Source organism: Capricornis sumatraensis, chromosome 6 (assembly GCF_032405125.1).
Source record: "Capricornis sumatraensis isolate serow.1 chromosome 6, serow.2, whole genome shotgun sequence".
Taxonomy (NCBI): Eukaryota; Metazoa; Chordata; class Mammalia; order Artiodactyla; family Bovidae; genus Capricornis; species Capricornis sumatraensis.
In genome coordinates this window covers 54415815-54435629 of record NC_091074.1, presented here as the reverse complement: position 1 = coordinate 54435629, position 19815 = coordinate 54415815, and the positions used below count along the sequence as shown (strand labels likewise).

General features: G+C 43.0%; 1 protein-coding gene across 1 annotated transcript in view; it reads right to left on the bottom strand.

Annotated features, from left to right (window-relative positions):
• Positions 1-19815, bottom strand: part of MAMDC2 (MAM domain containing 2) — a 164750-nt gene that overhangs the window by 77891 nt on the left and 67044 nt on the right. The window contains exons 3-5 of the mRNA XM_068974487.1: positions 16552-16823; positions 14756-14840; positions 11504-11641 (exon numbers count right to left, since the gene is read on the bottom strand). Of these exons, the coding sequence (XP_068830588.1) occupies positions 11504-11641; positions 14756-14840; positions 16552-16823 (495 nt within the window). The remainder of the gene's footprint in view (positions 1-11503; positions 11642-14755; positions 14841-16551; positions 16824-19815) is intronic.

The window sequence follows — 19815 nt, the reverse complement described above, 5'->3', positions numbered from 1 at the left end:
AATGAATGAATGAGCAATCAATGAAAAAGCCTCATTGTGATCAATGAAGAAGGCTCTGATTAGGCTGATTATAATTCAGGATTGCTGGAAGCAGGTAAAAGTCTCCCTAGAGTTCATCTCTTCAGTTCAGTTCAGTTCAGTTGCTCAGTCATGTCCGACTCTTTGCAACCCCATGAACTGCAGCACGCCAGGCCTCCCTGTCCATCACCAACTCCCAGAGTTCACCCAAACCCATGACCATTGAGTCGGTGATGCCATCCAGCCATCTCATCCTCTGTCATCCCCTTCTCCTCCCACCCTCAGTCTTTCCCAGCATCAGGGTCTTTTCAAATGAGTCAGCTCTTCGCATCAGGTGGCCAAAGTATTGGAGTTTCAGCTTTAGCATCAGTCCTTCCAATGAACAACCAGGACTGATCTCCTTTAGGATGGACTGGTTGGCTCTCCTTGCAGTCCAAGGGACTCTCAAGAGTCTTCTCCAACACCACAGTTCAAAAGCATCAATTCTTTGGCGCTCAGCTTTCTTCACAGTCCAACTCTCACATCCATACATGACTACTTCAGGCTCAGGCTCAAATACTTCGTTGGGCCTTCATACTGATGTCAGGGGACTAAGCAATGCTAGTGGGCAAAGCTGCCTGTCTTTGGGAGCAGTTTTAGAATAGCCAAGGAAGAAGAGAAAAGATAGGAAAAATGGAGAGGAATGGGGAGAGGGAATGAGAAGAGAGCAGTGAGTGCCTATGGAAGGGCTGACATGCTCTGCCACCAAGTCTTTGTGCTCCTCAGGGATGACCACATCATCACACCTTGATATAGACGTTAGAAAATCTACTGGTCAGGATATTAGAAAAGCCAGGTCCTCTTTTTCTCATTCCTTACTCCCTTTAATCCTCTTTTTCCTTTTTTCTAATGCCAAGTGCAATGTGTTTATACATATTCAGGAGGGACTCAAGGCATTTTATTTTTAAAATTAATTTTTATTGGTGTATAGTTGACTTAAAGCCAACTTTTTTTTTGGCTTAAACTTTGAAAAAGTTGGCTTAAAGCTCAACATTCAGAAAATGAAGATCATGTCATCTGGTCCCATCACTTCATGGGAAATAGATGGGGAAACAGTGGAAACAGTGTCAGACTTTATTTTTGGGGCTCCAAAATCACTGCAGATGGTGATTGCAGCCATGAAATTAAAAGACGCTTACTCCTTGGAAGAAAAGTTATGACCAACCTAGATAGCATATTCAAAAGCAGAGGCATTACTTTGCCAACAAAGGTCCGTCTAGTCAAGGCTATGGTTTTTCCATTGGTCATGTATGGATGTGAGAGTTGGACTGTGAAGAAGGCTGAGCGCCGAAGAATTGATGCTTTTGAACTGTGGTGTTGGAGAAGACTCTTGAGAGTCCCTTGGCCTGCAAGGAGATCCAACCAGTCCATTCTGAAGGAGATCAGCCCTGGGTGTTCTTTGGAAGGAATGATGCTAAAGCTGAAACTCCAGTACTTTGGCCACCTCATGCAAAGAGCTGACTCATTGGAAAAGACTCTGATGCTGGGAGGTATTGGGAGCAGGAGGAGAAGGGGACGACCGAGGATGAGATGGCTGGATTGCATCACGGACTCGATGGACGTGAGTCTGAGTGAACTCCGGGAGCTGGTGATGGACAGGGAGGCCTGGCGTGCTGTGATTCATGGGGTCGCAAAGAGTCGAACACGACTGAGCAACTGGACTGAACTGAAGAATAAAGAAAACAGCATACAATACCAGAAGGATGATCTAAGTTGAGAAATGAGAATTCTAACAGAGGACCAAAAATCAAAGCTACATCAAGTACACTGTAACTGAAATGAAGAATGACTGTGATGCACATATTATAGGCTGAACACAACTGAAAAAAGGATGTCTAAGCTTGATGTTCTCTTAGTAGAAACTTCCAAAACTAAAAAGCAAACAAAAAAGTGACAGAAAATAAAATGAAAAACACCAGAACATTCAAGACCTGTGGGAAAACTGCAAAAGGTTTAACATACACATATGGAAACATGACAAAGAGAAAAAGAAAAAAGAACAGAAGAAATTCTTGAGGCAATAATGATGAAGAAATTTCAATCAAATTAATGTTAGATTACTCACTGGAAAAGACTCTGATGCTGGAAGGGATTGGGGGCAGGAGGAGAAGGGGATGACAGGATGAGATGGCTGGATGGCATCACTGACTCAATGGACTTGAGTCTGAGTGAACTCTGGGAGTTGGTGATGGACAGGGAGGCCTGGCGTGCTGCGATTCATGGGGTTGCAAAGAGTTGGACACGACTGAGCGACTGAACTGAACTGAACTGAACTGATAGTTGACTTACAGTATAGTTTTTGCTGTATGGCAAAGTGAATCTCACAGATACATATATATATACATGTATATCCACATTTTTAGATTCCATTCCTATATAGGTCATTACTGAGTACTGAGTAGAGTTCCCTGCGATATACAGTAGGTTCTTATTATCTTTGTATATATAGTAGCGTGTATGCGTCAATTCCAACCTCCCAATTTATCCCTCCCCTACTTCCCCCTTGGTAACCATAAGTTTCTTTTCTGCAACTACAACTCTATTACTGTTTTGTAAACGGGTTCATTTGTACCATTTTTTTTGATTCCACGTATAACTGATATTGTATGATATTTACCTTGTCTGACCTCACTCAGTATGGCAATCTCTAGGTCCATCGGTGCCGCCGCAATTGGCATCATTTTGTTCTTGTTTTGAATGGCTGAGTAATAGTCCATTGTGTGTATGTACCACATCTTCTTTACCCATCCCTCCATCGAAGGACTTTTAGGTTGTTTCCATGCTCTGGCTATTGTTAATAGTGCTGCAATGAATACTGGGGTACATATATCTTTTTAAATTATGGTTTTCTCCAGATATATCCCAGGAGTAGGACTGCTGGATCATATGGTAGTTCTATTTTTAGTTTTTTAAGGAACTTGCATACTGTTCTCCATAGTGGCTGTACCAATTTACATTCCCACCAACTGTATAGGCTGGTTCCCTCTTCTCCACACCCTCTGCAGTATTATTATTTGCAGATTTTTTGATGATGGTCATTCTCACTGTTGTAAGGTGATACCTCAATTATAGTTTTGATTTGCAGACAGGAGAATGTTGGAGCCCACCAAAGATAGGCCATGCCCAGGGGCAAAGGAGAAGCCCCAACAAGATGCTAGGAGGGGCAAAATCGTGTTTAGAATCAAACCCCATACCCACCAGAGACACTCAGAAGGCTCAAACAAAACCTTGTGTGCACCAGGACCCACAAGAGACTGAGCCAGATCTTCCTTTGAGTGTTTGAGTGTCTCTTGCAGAGGAACGGGTCAGCAGTGGCCTGCCACGGGGACAGGGACTCTGGCTGCAGCAGACCTGGGAGGTGTGCCACGTGGCATAGGTCCTCTTGGAGGAGGTGACCATTAACTCCACCATAGAGCCACTGAGCAGACAACCCACAAACTGGAGAACAATTAAAACAAGTTCTCGTACTGTTGCAAAAGTTCTAGGGCCCACAACAGATTTCCCAACCTGGGGACTTTGACTTTGAAGGTCAGTGGAATTTGCTTACAGAACTTCCACAGGCCTGGGGAAACCTTCCCCAGGCACAGGCCTGTGCCTTCCAAGAGTCTTCTTGGAGAGCACAGATAAAACCTTGTGTGCACAAGGACTCAGGAGAAAGGAGCAGTGACCCCAGAGGAGACTGAGCCAGACTTGCCTGTGAGTGTCCAGAAGTCTCTGGTGGAGATGTGGGTTGACAGTGGTCTGACGCAGTGTCAGGGGCACTGAATACAACAGTCCTGGGAGCCACAGCATGCTGGCATAAGTCATTTGGAAGGAGGTCACCATCACTGCCATTACCCCTACCATAGTTTCGCTTCAGGCCAAACTACGGGGAGGGAACACAGCCCTGCTCATCCACAGAAAACTGGATTAAAGACTTACTGAATATGGCCCCACCCACCAGAGCAAGACCCAGATTCCCCCACAGTCAGTGCTTCCCATCAGGAAGCTTCCAGAAGCCTCTTTTTTTTTTTTTTTTTCCCCACGCAGAAGGCTCTTATCCTTATTCGTCAGAGGGCCGAGAGAATGAAAAGCACAATCCCAGAAAACTAACCAAACTGATCCATGGATCACAGCCTTGTCTAACTCAATGAAACTATGAGCCATGCCATATAGGGCCACCTGAGATGGATGGGTCATGGTGGAGAGTTCTGACAAAATGTAGTCCACTGGAGAAGGGAATGGCAAACCACTGCAATATTCTTGCTTTGAGAACCCCAATGAACAGTATAAAAAGGCAAAAAGATATAATCCTGAAAGATGAACTCCCCAGGTCAGTAGGTGCCCAATATGCTATTGGAAAAGACCAAAGAATTAGATCCAGAAAGAATGAAGAGGCTGAGTCAAAGTGAAAACAACACCCAGTTGTGGATGTTACTGGTGATGGAAGTAAAGTCTGATGCTGTAAAGAACAATATTGCATAGGAATCTGAAATGTTAGGTTCACGAATTTAGGTAAATTGGAAGTGGTCAGACAGGAGATGGCAAGAGTGAACATCAACATTTTAGCAATCAGAAAACTAAAATGGACCAGAATGGGTGAGCTTAATTCAGATGACCATTATATTTACTACTGTGGGCAAGAATCCCTTAGAATAAACGGGGTAGCCCTCATAGTCAACAAAAGAATCTGAAATGCAATACTTGGATGCAATCTCAAAAATGACAGAATGATCTCTGTTTGTTTCCAAGGCAAACCATTCAATATCACAGTAATCCAAGTCTATGCCCCAACCACTAATGCTGAAGAAGATGAAGTTGAATGGTTCTATGAAGACCTACAAGACTTTTTAGAACTAACACCAAAAAATGATGTCCTTTTTATTATAGGGGACTGGAATGCAAAAGTAAGAAGTCAAGAGATACTTGGAGTAACAAGCAAGTTTGGCCTGGGAGTACAAAATGAAGAGTTCTGTCAAGAGAATGCACTGGTCATAGCAAACACCCTCTTCTAACAACACAAGAGATGACTCTACATGTGGACATCACCATATGGTCAACACTGAAATCAGACTGATTATATTCTTTGCAGCCAAAGATGGAGAAGCTCTATACAGTCAGCAAAAACAAGACCAGGAGCTGACTGTGGCTTGGATCATTAACTTATTGCCAAATTCAGACTTAAATTGAAGAAAGTAGGGAAAACCACTAATCTATTCAGGTATGATCTAAATCAAACTTCTTAGGATTATATAGTACAAGTGACAAATAAATTCATGGGATTAGATCTGATAGAGTGCCCGAAGAACTATGGATGGAGGTTTGTGACACTGTACAGGAGGTAGTGATCAAAACCATCCCCAAGAAAAAGAAATGCAAAAAGGCAAAACGGTTGTCTGAGGAGGCCTTACAAATAGCTGTGAAAAGAAGAGAAATGAACAGCAAAGGAGAAAAGGAAAGATATATCCATCTGAATGCAGAGTTCCAAAGAATAGCAAGGAGAGATACGAAAGCCTTCCTCAGTGACCAATGCAAAGAAATAGAGGAAAACAATAGAATGAGAAACACTAGAGATCTCTTCAAGAAAATTAGAGACACCAAGGGAACATTTCATGCAAAGATGGGCACAATAAAGGACAGAAATGATATGGACCTAACAGAAGCAGAAGATATTAAGAAGAGGTGGCAAGAACACACAGAAGAACTGTACAGAAAAGATCTTAATGACCCAGATAACCATGATGGGTGTGATCACCAACCTAGAGCCAGACATCCTGGAGTGCAAAGTCAAGTGGGCGATAGGAAGCATCACTACCAACAAAGCTAGTGGAGATGCTGGAATTCCAGCTGAGCTATTTCAGATTCTAAAAGATTATGCTGTGAAAGTGCTGCACTCAATATGCCAGCAAATTTGGAAAACTCAGCAGCGGCCATAGGACTACAGTTTTCATTCCAATTCCAAAGAAAGGCAATGCCAAAGAATGTTCAAACTACTGCATAATTGGACTCATCTCACATGCTAGTAAAGTAATGCTCAAAATTCTCCAAGGTAAGTTTCAACAGTATGTGAACCTGGAACTTCCAGACTTTCAAGCTGGATTTAGAAAAGGCCAAGAAACCAGAAATCAAATTGCCAACATCCGTTGGATCATAAAAAAAGCAAGAGAATTCTACAATAGTACCTACTTCTGCTTCATTGACTACACTAAAGCCTTTGACTGTATGGCTCCCAACAAACTGTGGAAAATTCTTAAAGAGATGGGAATACCAGACCACCTGACTTGCCTCCTGAGAAACCTGTATGCAGGTCAAGAAGCAACAGTTAGAACTGGACATGGAACAACAGACTGGTTCCAAAATGGGAAAGGAGTATGTCAAGGCTGTATATTGTCACTCTGCTTATTTAACTTATATGCATCATTAGAAATGCTGGGATAGAAGAAGCACAAACTGGAATCAAGATTGTGGGGAGAAATATTAATAACCTCAGCTATGCAGATGACACTACCATTATGGCAGAAAGCAAAGAGGAACTAAAGAGCCTCTTGATGAAAGTGAAAGAGGAGACTGAAAGACCCAGCAATCCCACTGCTGGGTATACACACCGAGGAAACCAGAATTGAAAGAGACACATGTACCCCAATGTTCATCGCAGCACTGTTTATAATAGCCAGGACATGGAAACAACCTAGATGTCCATCAGCAGATGAATGGATAAGGAAGCTTTGGTACATATACACGATGGAGTATTACTCAGCCGTTAAAAAGAATTCATTTGAATCAGTTCTGATGAGATGGATGAAACTGGAACCGATTATACAGAGTGAAGTAAGCCAGAAAGAAAAACACCAATACAGTATACTAACACATATATATGGAATTTAGAAAGATGGCAATGACGACCCTGTATGCAAGACAGGAAAAAAGACACAGCTGTGTATAACGGACTTTTGGACTCAGAGAGAGAGGGAGAGGGTGGGATGATTTGGGAGAATGGCATTCTATCATGTATACTATCATGTAAGAATTGAATCGCCAGTCTATGTCTGACGCAGGATACAGCATGATTGGGGCTGGTGCATGGGGATCACCCACAGAGATGTTATGGGGAGGGAGGTGGGAGGGGGTTTCATGTTTGGGAACACATGTAAGAATTAAAGATTTTAAAATTTAATAATAAAAAAAAAAATAAAAAAAAAAAAACTGTATGTAGACACAGAAATGTGAATTTCCATATAATTTTTGCATGCCCCAAAATATTATTTTCTCAACCACTTAAAAATATAAAACTACCTATAAACTTATTTTTGGTTTTTGTTATTCTAACTAAAACAGATGTAGAAGGCAGACATGGAAAAATTTAGCTTCTAAAATATTTATCATTAATAACAAAAAAAGAATTTATTTTCTAATAGCATATTTAATAATTTACCTAATGTTTTATGAATATAATATTTTGAATTTTATGAAAATCCATACATTTGATTATCAGAAAATAATCATGCCATATGTTCTTTTGTTGACTCATTTTGTAAGAATAAAATGATTCTTCTTTCAGTACAAAATAATACAAACCTTTCTTTTGGTTTACTTGATTCTATAATGCAAATTTTTCCATAATAAGTGTTACCAAACTACTTCCTTATAGCATCCTCAGATTAAAAATAACCAAGCTAATTATAAAAAAAAAAAAAAAAAAAAAAAAAAAAAACTCAACATTAAAAAAACAAAGATCATGGCATCCAGTCCCATCACTTCATAGCAAATAGATGGGGAAACAAGGGAAACAGTGACAGACTTTATTTTCTTGGGCTCCAAAATCACTGCAGATGGTGACGGCAGCCATGAAATTAAACAGATGCTTGCTCCTTGGACGTAAAGCTATGACCAACCTAGTCAACATATTAAAAAGCAGAGACATTACTTTGCTGACAAAGGTCCATATAGTCAAAGCTATGGTTTATCCAGTAGTCATGTACGGATGTGAGAGTTGGACCGTAAAGAAAGCTGAGCACTGAAGAATTGATGTTTTTGAACTGCGGTGTTGGTGAAGACTCTTGAGAGTCCCTTGGACTGCAAGGAGATCAAACCAGTCAATCCTAAAGGAAATTAATCCTGCATATTCACTGAAAGGACTGATGCTGAACCTGAAGCTCCAGTACTTTGGCCACTTGATGTGAATAACTGACTCACTGGAAAAGACCTTGATGCTGGGAAAGACAGAGGAGGGGAGGAGAAGGGGATGAAAGAGGGTGAGATGGTTGGATGGCATCTCCGACTCGATGGACATGAATTTGAGCAAGCTCCAGGAGTTGGTGATGGACAGAGAAACCTGGCTTGCTGCAGTCCATGGGGTCACAAAGAGTGGGACGTGACTGAGTGCCTGAACTGAGCTGAGTAGTAATGTTGAGCATCTTTTCATGTGCCTTTTGGCCATCTTTATATCTTCTTTGGAGAAATGTCTATTTAGATATTCTGCTCATTTTTTGATTGGGTTATTTGCTTTTATGATATTGAACTGCATGAGCTGTTTGCATATTTTAGAGATTAATCCTTTATTGGTTGCTTCATCTGCAAATAATTTTCCCCATTCTGTGCGTTGTCTTTCCATTTGTTTATTGTTTTCTTTGCAGTGCAAAAGCTTTTAAATTTAATTAGGCCCCATTTGTTTATTTTTGTTTTTATCCAAAGCATTTTTGAAATAGATCTCAGTGGGTGGTGAATTTGGAGATTTTGATGTATAGCATTAGGTAAAGAAAAAAGAGTAAAATATTAGAACTCAAAGGCATCTTAGGGATCATTGAATTCAAATTTCTCATTTTCAAACAGGCTGGTGGAGACCCTCAGAAGTTAAGGGACTACCCAAAGCACTGAAGGACATTTGGTCCTGTCTAAAATGTCCCTAAGACATTTAGTCTGTGCACAAAGCTCCTTGATATTTGGTCCTGTCTAAAACCAAAGAGTCGGACACGACTGAGCAACTGAACTGAACTGATTGAACTGAAAACCATTTGACACAGACCAAATAATGCTCACAGGTGTTTTAGAAGGGACCAAATTTCAAGGACCTTACGGGATAGACCAAATACCTTATAGACATTCTAGACAGGATCAAATATCTGCAAATCACCTAAAGTAATACAGCACTCTTATAACTGGGTCTGGAGCACAAGCATTCTGACTCCTGGCCTGGTCCTCTTCTTTATCCCTTCTTGATACAAACATGGTTGGAATGTTCTGTGGTCACAAATGAGAGAGAGGAAGAACTAGTGGTGACGCATTTTTCAAACAATGGGTTACATGCAATTAACATAGGCTTCCCTGGTATCTTAGATGGTAAAGAATCTGCCTGCAGTGCAGGAGATATGGGTTTGATCCCTGGGTCAGGAAGATCCCCTGGAGGAGGATATGGCAACCCACTCCAGTATTCTTGCCTGGAGAATTTCATGGACAGAGGAGCCTGGTGGGCTACAGTCCATGGGGTTGCAAAGAGTTGGACACGACTGAGTGACTAACACACACACACATCACACCATAGTCAAAGGGATGATTTGACACTAGTCCCATAGGTCTGCTGCCTCTCCCAAGAATATGTGTTCTCCCAGCCAGCTGGTCCTTGGCATCATTAAGAATGAAAAATTATGCACTGAACAAATAATCATTGGATTATGACACTGGTTACCCAGAGGATCTGACTTTAGAACTAATTTTTTAGGGATTTGTGAAAAGTTCTCTAACACCAAAGGTTGTATCTCTGTGGTAATGACACCAAGGATTATTACAATTTTAATGCACTAGTCTTTCAAGATTCTCTCTATTCCTTGCACTAGAATTTTAAAAGATGGCAGAAAACAATCTCAAAATCAGCCTACTTCCATAAATTAAGAAATGTCATCTGGCTTTTCTTTTTGAAACCCCAAGACAGTGTTCTTTGTTTTATTCATTTAAACAAAGGTTTCAAGAGGTAGTAACATTTTATTATTTTGAGCTAACCCTATTGTCATTTACGGAGAAGGCAATGGCACCCCACTCCAGTACTCTTGCCTGGAAAATCCCATGGACGGAGGAGCCTGGTGGGCTGCAGTCCATGGGGTCACTAAGAGTTGGACACGACTGAACGACTTCACTTTCACTTTTCACTCTCATGCATTGGAGAGGGAAATGGCAACACACTCCAGTGTTCTTGCCTGGAGAATCCCAGGGACGGGGGAGCCTGGTGGGCTGCCGTCTATGGGGTCACACAGAGTCCGACACGACTGAAGTGACTTAGCAGTAGCAGTATTGTCATTTAAAATACTCATGCAGATTCCTGAATTAATCTGTCATAACAGCTGATCATTCACCCTATACATAACACTCATTATAGGTGTGGCTCCTACAATGGCCACAAGTAGAGAGGGGTTGTGTGTCTCTGGGACCAAAATATGTATATACATTTGGAAACCTGAGTCTTTTGGGTAACACCTAGGAGCAAAGAGAACAGTAAGGACAGGATGAAGACCGTCCAAGGCCAAGATAAGTAACAAGATGGACACCTAAAAAAGTTGGAGACGTGGTTAAAAATATACTCACAAGAAGAGAAACTACAGTGACTGAGGAATGATGTAAATTTGCCATAAAAAGTTGCCATGTGTTCAGGCAGCTGAAGGGGACACACTGTCATCGTCAGCCATTTATTGTGACTGAGCAGATCAGCTAAATATCCACATGGCAAAGGATTAAAAGGGAAAATGTTACCGTGTGTAGCAGAATCAACATTCCTAGTCTGTCCCTGATGGAAAGCCAGTCACCAGAACCTTCTCTCTGGTCAACAAGAACTTGGAGTTGACAAAAGGAATGTGTTGCAACCGTGAGGAGACCTAGGTTTTCATGAAGCCACCAAAGTCCAGGTGAGAGCTGCCATAATCCACAAGGAAGCAGGCCCTTGCCCTCCCTATGTAGGGTCTTTCTCCCCTAAGCCCATTGATTACTGATACCCTCTCCTCTCCATTTTCCCTGCAGAGAATCAGCTCACTTGGCCACTAGGGGGCCCAGTTGCTCACCACATTCAGGACTGATCATCCGTAGTGGCTCACCTCCCTGCCAAGAGAGAAGTTCTTACGGACTCCTTCGCATCATTCAATCTATTTTTAGTGAAAAGTAACCTAGGGTTATTCCAGCCTTGTCTTTAGAAATGCTGAACGATAAACAGAAAGGAAAATAAACTATAGTATGGAAATGTGAAAATAGCAAAGCCCAGTCAGAGGGCAAGAAAAGCCCTGAACCGGGTGGCGTTCTCGGCTACAGCGCTCGCGTCCGCAGTTCGTCCCTGTCTCAAGGCTTACTCTTCCCTACTCTCCTGCCAGGCCTCTCCGTGCCTACTCACCCTCCTCTCACTGCCTCCTTTTCTGTTGACAGAGCCGTGGACAGGTCAATATAGTGGGGAGAAGGCAAACAGTTATCCTGGAAAAAGGTGTCCCCAGCTCACCCAGTTCACTCTTTAAGGTGTGATCCTGCGGGAGAGCAGACTGGGAGTTCCGCATATTTCCTCCTCCAACAAACCAGTTCACGTTGGGGTTCCAGTGGTTCACAAAGCCACAGAGATGGTTTTCTTCAAAGTCACATTCTGGCAGAAGAGAAATAAAAACAGACTTGATGGAGATGTACTTATACCTGCAGCTGCCCAGGCTCACTGCAGTTTGATCTTACTCAGGTATGTTTCTCACTCCCTTCTACCACTGGGGCCTTTGTACCATGAGCCCTGGACAGTCGATCAAGAGGAGAGATTCTGTAATGAACAGAGATTATAATTCATCATTGCTTCTTTGGATTGTGGCCCATGTGGCTTGCAGTGTGACCTCTCCTAGTCTCCGTTTCTTCCTATGTAAAACGGGGAGACACTCCCACCACGCAGGGCTGTGGTAAGGGTGGACAGCTGCCAGCACAGTGCCAGGCACGTGGTTAGTGCTTGGTGAATCAGCCAACTCCGTGTCAGAGCACTATTCAGAGCTACACTTTTAGCTCCAGAAATTTTATCCACCACCTTTCTGGGAACCCATTCTTTCATTCCCTTCTCTCTTCATGGTAGACAAGGTACTAAGCTGAGGGCTACGGCGCATGTTTCCTAGATGCTAGAGTTCTCTGCTTTTCTTAGAAACAAGATCTTAGAATAGTCGAGACAGGAATATCTTAGGCACTGGGCCCTTTGGCAGCTACTGAGTAGAGAAAACAAGAGAAGACAAAGAGACCCTCTCTCCCATTTTTAGGTGCGTTGACATGCTTGCACAGATAAATTGTTCCCAGTCAACAGACTCCTTTGGGCGAGCAAGAAACTCATAAGCCAGTTCCTCCATTGACCCCCATAAACAACAGTTAAAAATACAAACTTGTCATTGTGCTGGTCATCTCCTGCTGGCTCCTCCAGACCCACCCACCTTTCTTCCGCCCTACTCCATCCTCCAGAGATTGATGTCTATGGACCTATATGAGCTTCCTTGCCTGCTGGCTTCTAAAATGAATTCAACCAATGGAAGATAGGAGGTGAACAAGGTTGGGGTTGTTTATTCCTGCAGTTCCCATTCTGCTAGGATGCCATGAGTTGGCTGTGCCCCTCTACGGAGGGACCACACAGCTCTATGTTCTGGTAAATCCTCCTCTCTTGCCCCTTCAGACCTCCAGTGCTGATGGTTCATGAGTCACTCTGATTAGTCTTGGATTACTGCATTTTGACAGGCTTCCTTCACCCACCCACACCTTTGTAGTCCCTTTGGTGAGTTTTCCTCAAATTACTAAGGTTGAATGTAATCTGTTTCCACTTTCTTGCCAGGGTCCTGACTGATAGTTATCAATGTGCTTTTGTGTTAGCAAGCACTCAACATTTTTAAGATTTTCATTTTCAACTTTTCTACTACAGGATCCACTGACCTATGCCCAACCGTCAGTGCTAAAGGCTGCTGCAGAGTAAAAGAAAAAAGCAAAATATTCTTCAATGCACCAGGCACTAATCTGAGTACTTTATATGAATTAAATCATCTAATCCTCAAAACAACCCCACAAGGTATGTAATATTATTTACAGATGAGGAAACAAGAGAGGCAAAAGGAGTGTACAGAAAGAAAGATGAGGTGAGCGTAAGATCATACAGTTCAACAAGATAAAATATCAGGGCTCCTTTTGTGTTTTGAAAAAAAAACAAAACAAACAGAAGCCATCCAGTGATTTGAAGAAAGGAAATTAACATTTTTGACTGCCAAGCACGGTGACAATCACCTTCATATCCGTGATCTTACTGGTCTCTACAACAGTCCTTTCCTATGAGGGGAATATTTGAATCCCCATTTTGCAGGTAATGAAACAGAGGCTGCGGGGCACAGTGCATTGACTGAGCCAGCAGGTGGTGCTCCACCAGGTGTGTCTGGCTGGCCTACAGTTTTAGCTCACTGTATCTTCATGAAGTGGTAACAGTCTAGGGCTGCTTTCTTTCACTTGCATTAGCATCATCACCAGCAGGTCAAAACAGAGAAGGAAGACTCAAGGAATTAGTAAAGGCTCCTTTTTGTTCAGAATTGCCCTTGACTCTTGTCTCTTCCTTTCCACAGCCATTCAGCCTCCAGTATTGTCAGTGCTAGAAAAAATCTCTCAAACCTACCACCTTTATCCCATTCCACTGCCGACCCCAATTTTAGGCTCCTATATCCCCCTCTTGGAGGGCGCAAGCACTTCCGAAGGGTTTTCCTATCTCTTATATACTTTCCTTGTTTCCAGCTCATTTTCCAGGTGGCAGCCAGAGTCAGCATCTGCAATCCCAGCTGCAGGCCCCTCCCCGCTGAATGACTTCTGGTGCCTCCCAACCACATAATCCAGGAACCCAGGCTCCACAGCTGGGATCCAGACTCTTTCATAACAGCCTCCCTCAGCACTGCTGACTCTCACTTCAAACACTACCCAGCCCCTGGCCTTCGCCTGGACACGCACTGCACTGTCCCTGCAGTGGGGTCTGCTCAGAATGAGTGCTTTCCTTCCTGCCCCGCTCCTTCACCGACTGAATTCCTAAACTTCCCCTTCTTGAAACAACAGCTCAAATGCATCTCCTAGATTGAGTCCTGTCTGGTTTCCTCCCCACCCCTCTCGCCTGCACAGCATGGTGTGTCCTTCACCTGCAGAACTGATCATTTATAGAGACAGCTTCAGTAGGAGACAATGGAAGGTGAGCGACCTCAAGCATAGAGAATGTCTGCTTTTGATGCCCTCTAAGAAGCTGGCATATAGGAAGCACCTCACAACCCTGCTCGAGTGGAATCTAAGTGACACTGTGATTGTAAACACAGAGCAGTGGTGTGTCAGAGAGGAAAGGAAGAGAGTGAGGAAAGGAGGCAACATGGAGGTAAACAGGATGCCGCCTTTCTGGCAAATGTTACAAAAAGCTGAATCGACAGCCAACTGGAAATTATGTTTATTGGAATATGGAATATGTTGGGTTTAAGGCAGCAACTCAGGTTACAGTCACTTCACCTACTTTTCTTTCATCAACCTAATCAGTCCAGGCAAACTCTTAATGACCCTTCCTCTGCTAAAGACAGAGAAACATCATACAGCATTCAAATGATGTGAAATTCAAAATGCACTACAGAGTGTAGTTTATAAAATACTCTGCCTTTACAATTGATTCAATTACTTCTGGCAACAGGAGATTTTAGAAAAAGATGCATGTTCTGATACAATGAAAAGGAAACCCACTTACCAATACAGTAGCCGGTTGTCATCTTGATTTCAAAGAGTGCGATGCTGGATGTATTTCCATGTCCTAGCACACCTTCTATTAAAATCTGCACAACACATGGGGTAGAAGGGAGTTAGACTTTAAAACACCATGTGTCCATTTTTAGTATTTCATCTGCTAGTCAGAAGCTGTTCAGCAATTCAAGGCAAAATGAGATTGTCTCAGTTCATTGCTGTTGGATACTAATCCCATGATGGACTTTACTGAAAGAAGGCAAGTGTGTGCGTGTGCATGTGTGTACACAAACTCATACACATATTCTCAGAACTTTGAGGTGAGCAAGGTATCCAGTAAGAGCTCATTTGTCTTCCAGTCAGTTGCCTTCCATTGTAACCCCAGCCACCACCTTCTCCCGCACCTGTGGTGACACCAGTTGGCTGCAGATGGAAATGAGACCTAGGTCCCTGGGCAAATCCATTCTGAACATGGCCAGGAACTGAAGGCAGAGTCCTCAGAGGGGTAAAAAAAAATTCCTTGAGAGAGGAGGCAGGTATGGCAATTTGACCAGTGGTGGAGGGATCTTTGTATGAATGGAAGAGGCTCAAAACTCAGCTCAACTTGTAGTTTCTATATTGATGAAAATTTGATAATTTTACATGAAGAATAGAGATTTTTTTTTTTTTTTTTTTGCTTCAGTAGTATTCGACTCTGTGCAACCAGGCTCTTCTGTCCATGGCATTCTCCAGGCAAACATACTAGAGTGGGTTGCCGTGCTGTCCTCCCAGGGATGTTCCCAACCCAGGGATCAAACCCAGGTCTCCTGCATTGCAGGTGGATTCTTTATCACCAGAGCCACCAGGGAAGCCCCAAAGAATAGGGAGAAGCATAAACATGTGTGTGACTGATTACAAGCACTGTTTACCTTGGGTCTTGCTTCTGAAAATATTTGCCTTTCCTTATGTGATTTTAGTGCAATATTTTGCAGCTATTCTGGTAGGTATCAGGTGTGATACACTGTTGGGGGGACACTTTATAATAGGGCCCCCAGTGCTCCTTCCCTCAATCTGCCCTGCTGTCTGATGGGAGGACTATATGCTGATACACAATGTAGAGTACCGTATTCCAAAGCTTGTTGAGGAAGAAGAGATATGGGATAAGGAACTGAAAAGAGGACTAGAAATGGAGAAAGTTTTCTGGAAGCCTCCGCTTTGTCCCTCATGACAGGTTTTCACTAAATGTCATACTTCATGGCCAGCTGAGCCCAGGCTTCATCCTCCTTCCTGCTCCAATCTACACCCCTTTCTGTTACATTCTCTACCTTACTTTCCCAATACTTTTGATGGGACAACTTTCATCTCTGAAATCAGAACATGTCCTTTAAGTATCGTTCCTCTTTCAATGTATTTTCATTTTGTTTTTAGCATAGTTACCGTTTTGTTAAAAATTATAGCAAAGGAAGCATTAGGAAGACAACACAAACATAAACACACAACTTAGGAGAATGAAACAAAATTATAAGAAATGAGAATACTCCCTAAAGCCCATTGGAAAGTAAATTTTCATTGAAGAGGTTGGTTTAAGCCCCATTTAGATTCTTACACAAATCCCATTTAAATAGAAAACAAATCTGGGAAGAAACTCTTCTAAGGAGTAAACAATATTAATTTCCATTACTGATGTTTTTCTGTGATGCAGCTCCTTCAAAATGTCACATCCTAACACAGGAGAAAACTAACTGCAATGAATGGCAGAAGTCTTCATACGATCTCAGAAGAGTATAATGTCAAACAATAATCCTGCTTCTAGATTTTGTCTACCTTGAATTTTTTGGAAGTATTTTGCAAATCCAAGCTGGCTATGAGCCAGCTGTCTGAAGGGTTCTTGGCTGACCAAAGCAAACGATCAAAGCTTTCATCTTCAAATCTCATGTAGAGGTTCAGCCGGCTGGGATCTGATGGAGACCCTGAAGATGTGGCTATCTGGTAGACCAATCGGAGGCAGCTCCATTCTTCAGCCTGCAGATCAGGACTCAGCAGCACAGCTTTCTCCCCTTGCTTGGCAAAGGAGGTGTCCACATAAATATAATGGCCTAGAAGAGAAGGGGACCCAGGGGAGAAATCAATCTTCTCTTTGCGATTCAGGAAAATGCACGACTGCAGTCCAATAAACCTGAGGGCAGACACAGCCAGCACATGCATTATGTGGCCCCACTAAATGTTGTCTGAACACTGGATCTCTGCTTCTGGTGAGAAATCAGAAGGTCTGGTGACATGGAGGCTACTTTCACACAACTGCAGAAGCCCAGAGCTCAGTAGTGATGCCTCTTTAGAGCTGGCGTGTGGGCTCTATTTGCCATTATCCCCACCTCTCCCTATCACCTCCTGACCTTGAAGCAAAACTAGTACCTACCATCACCTTATAATAGGTCCATCTAGCACCCTGCTTTCATCTCCCTGGCTCCCATAGGCATATGAGTTTGAGAACCCAGGCTAAGGAGCTTCCGAATCTGGAGGAGCAGTATTCCTCTACTGGAGTCAGAATACCTTGGTGGGTTCCTTCCCCTTCCATCGATCCCCTCGTACCTAATGATTCAATCTGTATTTAATGTGCCTCATTATATTAAATTGATTTTGTTACTTCAAACGTGGGGCTCAGGCAGAAAAAAATTTATCGCAAGCTAATTTTTAATTAGTCTAGAACTCTCCTTCTCTGGGTCAGGAAGATCCCTTGCAAAAGGGAATAGCTACCCATTCTGGTATTCTTGCCTGGAGAATTCCATGGACAGAGGAGCCTGGTGGGCTCTAGTCCATGGGGTCACAACTGAGTGACTGAAACTTTCACTTTTCTCCTGCTCTAGACTCTTCCTCAATTGAATCTTCTAGTTCTGATAGCTAAATGAGAAAGCACACGTAAAACATGTAGGGCAAGGCTTGGAAATCAGCAGAAGCACTGATTACCCCCACCCCCACCCCCTGCCCCCTTCCTCGCCCTCTCTTCCCTTCCCTTCCCTTCCCTTCTGTCTTCTCCTTCCTGTCCCTCCCATCCCCTTCACCCCTCCTCTTCTCCTTTCCCTCTCTTCACTCCTCCCCCCTGCTCCCTCTCTCCTCATTCTCCTGATATTGTCAAGGGCTCCACTGGCTCCACTAGGACGTAAAATAGCATTTCTATGAACAGAAAAGGAGGTTGGAACCAAGAACTCTCACTTGAGCTTTCCGAATCTAACTCTGGCCATTGGCTTCCTGTAGCAATGATCTGATCTGCTGGTGGGTCTTGAGGACCCTCTGCCCTTCTAACCTGCACCCTCATGTTTGTTCAGAGGTTCCCACATTCATGGCCAGCATCTAACATGCAGTCTTGTATACGTGACCACCCACCTCACCCCTTGCATCTGGGACTCCCCAACACTAAATTCTTACTGGAAAGGCCCTAAAAGGCCTCTTTGCTTTTCATGATGTTCCTCAGCCCCTTCTCCCACACTTGCTTTCCCAAATCTGATCCCAGCCCGAATCCTGTGGTGAGTGCGGACAGGCTAGTGGTAGCTCAGTGGACAGCCATCCTCACAATCAGGACACAGTTAGGGCATTATCTTCAAGGAGCCTCACTTGCCTGCAAAAGCTTTCAAGATCAAGATCTATCTCTAGCTGGCAGTCTTCTCAACATAGCAACCACCCACGAGGTGCAAATAGCAACTGCCTCTAGATGCCAACCCAGGCACTCTCTATGAATAAATCTGGTCCTTGCAGTAACCACCAGCAATACCACTACCTCCTACATACAGCAAACACTCATTATGAACCAGGTGCTGCTCTAAGTGCTTCGTCTATATTTACTAGCTGCGGGGCCTGTTGGGTTTTGAAGCACTAACTAAGCTGGGGTTCGTACTGTTGCTTCACTGTGACATGAAAGAATGTATAAACACATCCTCCTTGTCCCACTCTGCCGCTGCCATAAAGGAAAGGATTCTAAAAAGACTAGTAGTGGGATAGGGCAGGGATGGGAATTAAGGGAGATCCTGAGAGCACTTCAAACCTTTCCCGAGGAAGTAGAGAATTGAAACACGGGGTATAAAAGAGGGAAGAAACAAAGAATGTCCGTGCTGTGTCCTGTGACTGTTTATGTCCCCTGCCAACTTGGCTGCCGAACAAGGCCCACTTCTCCCTGGATACTTGCCCAACTTCTCTCCCTCCTGCCTTTCCCCTTCTAGAAGGGAAACAACTCACAGCAGGAACTCTCAAACTTGAGCTAAGTCACTTGGAGGGCTTGTTCAAACCCAGTGGCTTGCTGGACCCACTCCTTGAGTTTCCAATCCAAGTAGGTCTGGGGTGAAGCTGCACTTCTGACAGACCACATTTCTGAAAAGTTCCAGAGAGTGCTGATGCTGCTGGTCTGGGGATCACAACATAAGAACCGCTGATTTACATATCGGACAGAGAAATAGGAGTCACTCTCAGGACACTGCTAATCTATCAAAGAAAGCATGCAAAGGAGGGAGGAAACAGTTTTACTTGGAGGTAAAATTCAGACATACGTAAATGTGTATTATAGGACGCTGAATGAGTACATCTACTGGTGACTATCTTGACTTTTCAGTGAATGCCATAAAAAATCTTTCACGACATAACCTTTTATCAGGTGAGATTTTATTATAAGCATACACTAATACTCTTCTGTTAAAAACCTTTGAAAGCACACAGTATATAAAATGTATTATTTTAAACACCCTGATATTATAAGAAAGCTAATGCTATTTATTCAGTGATTTTGACATCTTGACCATAAATATTAGCTATTTAAATCATAGGATTTTACATGTAAATTACAGACCTCAAAATCACTCTTAGGTCATGCTGTGTGAATATGTGAATTAGCTGTATTACAATCCATCCAAAGATTTATCCACCCAAGTGATTTTGTAGCCACTCAGTAGAATAATGTATTTTCCTAGATCAAATAATTAGCCCAATTGCTAACTACCTCCACTACCGCTGTCAATCTCAAGTCAGATTTTCTTAATTAATTGTATGCCTAGCTTGGATATAGCCTTAGAATCCTTTTAAATATAGTGTTCCATATAACTACTA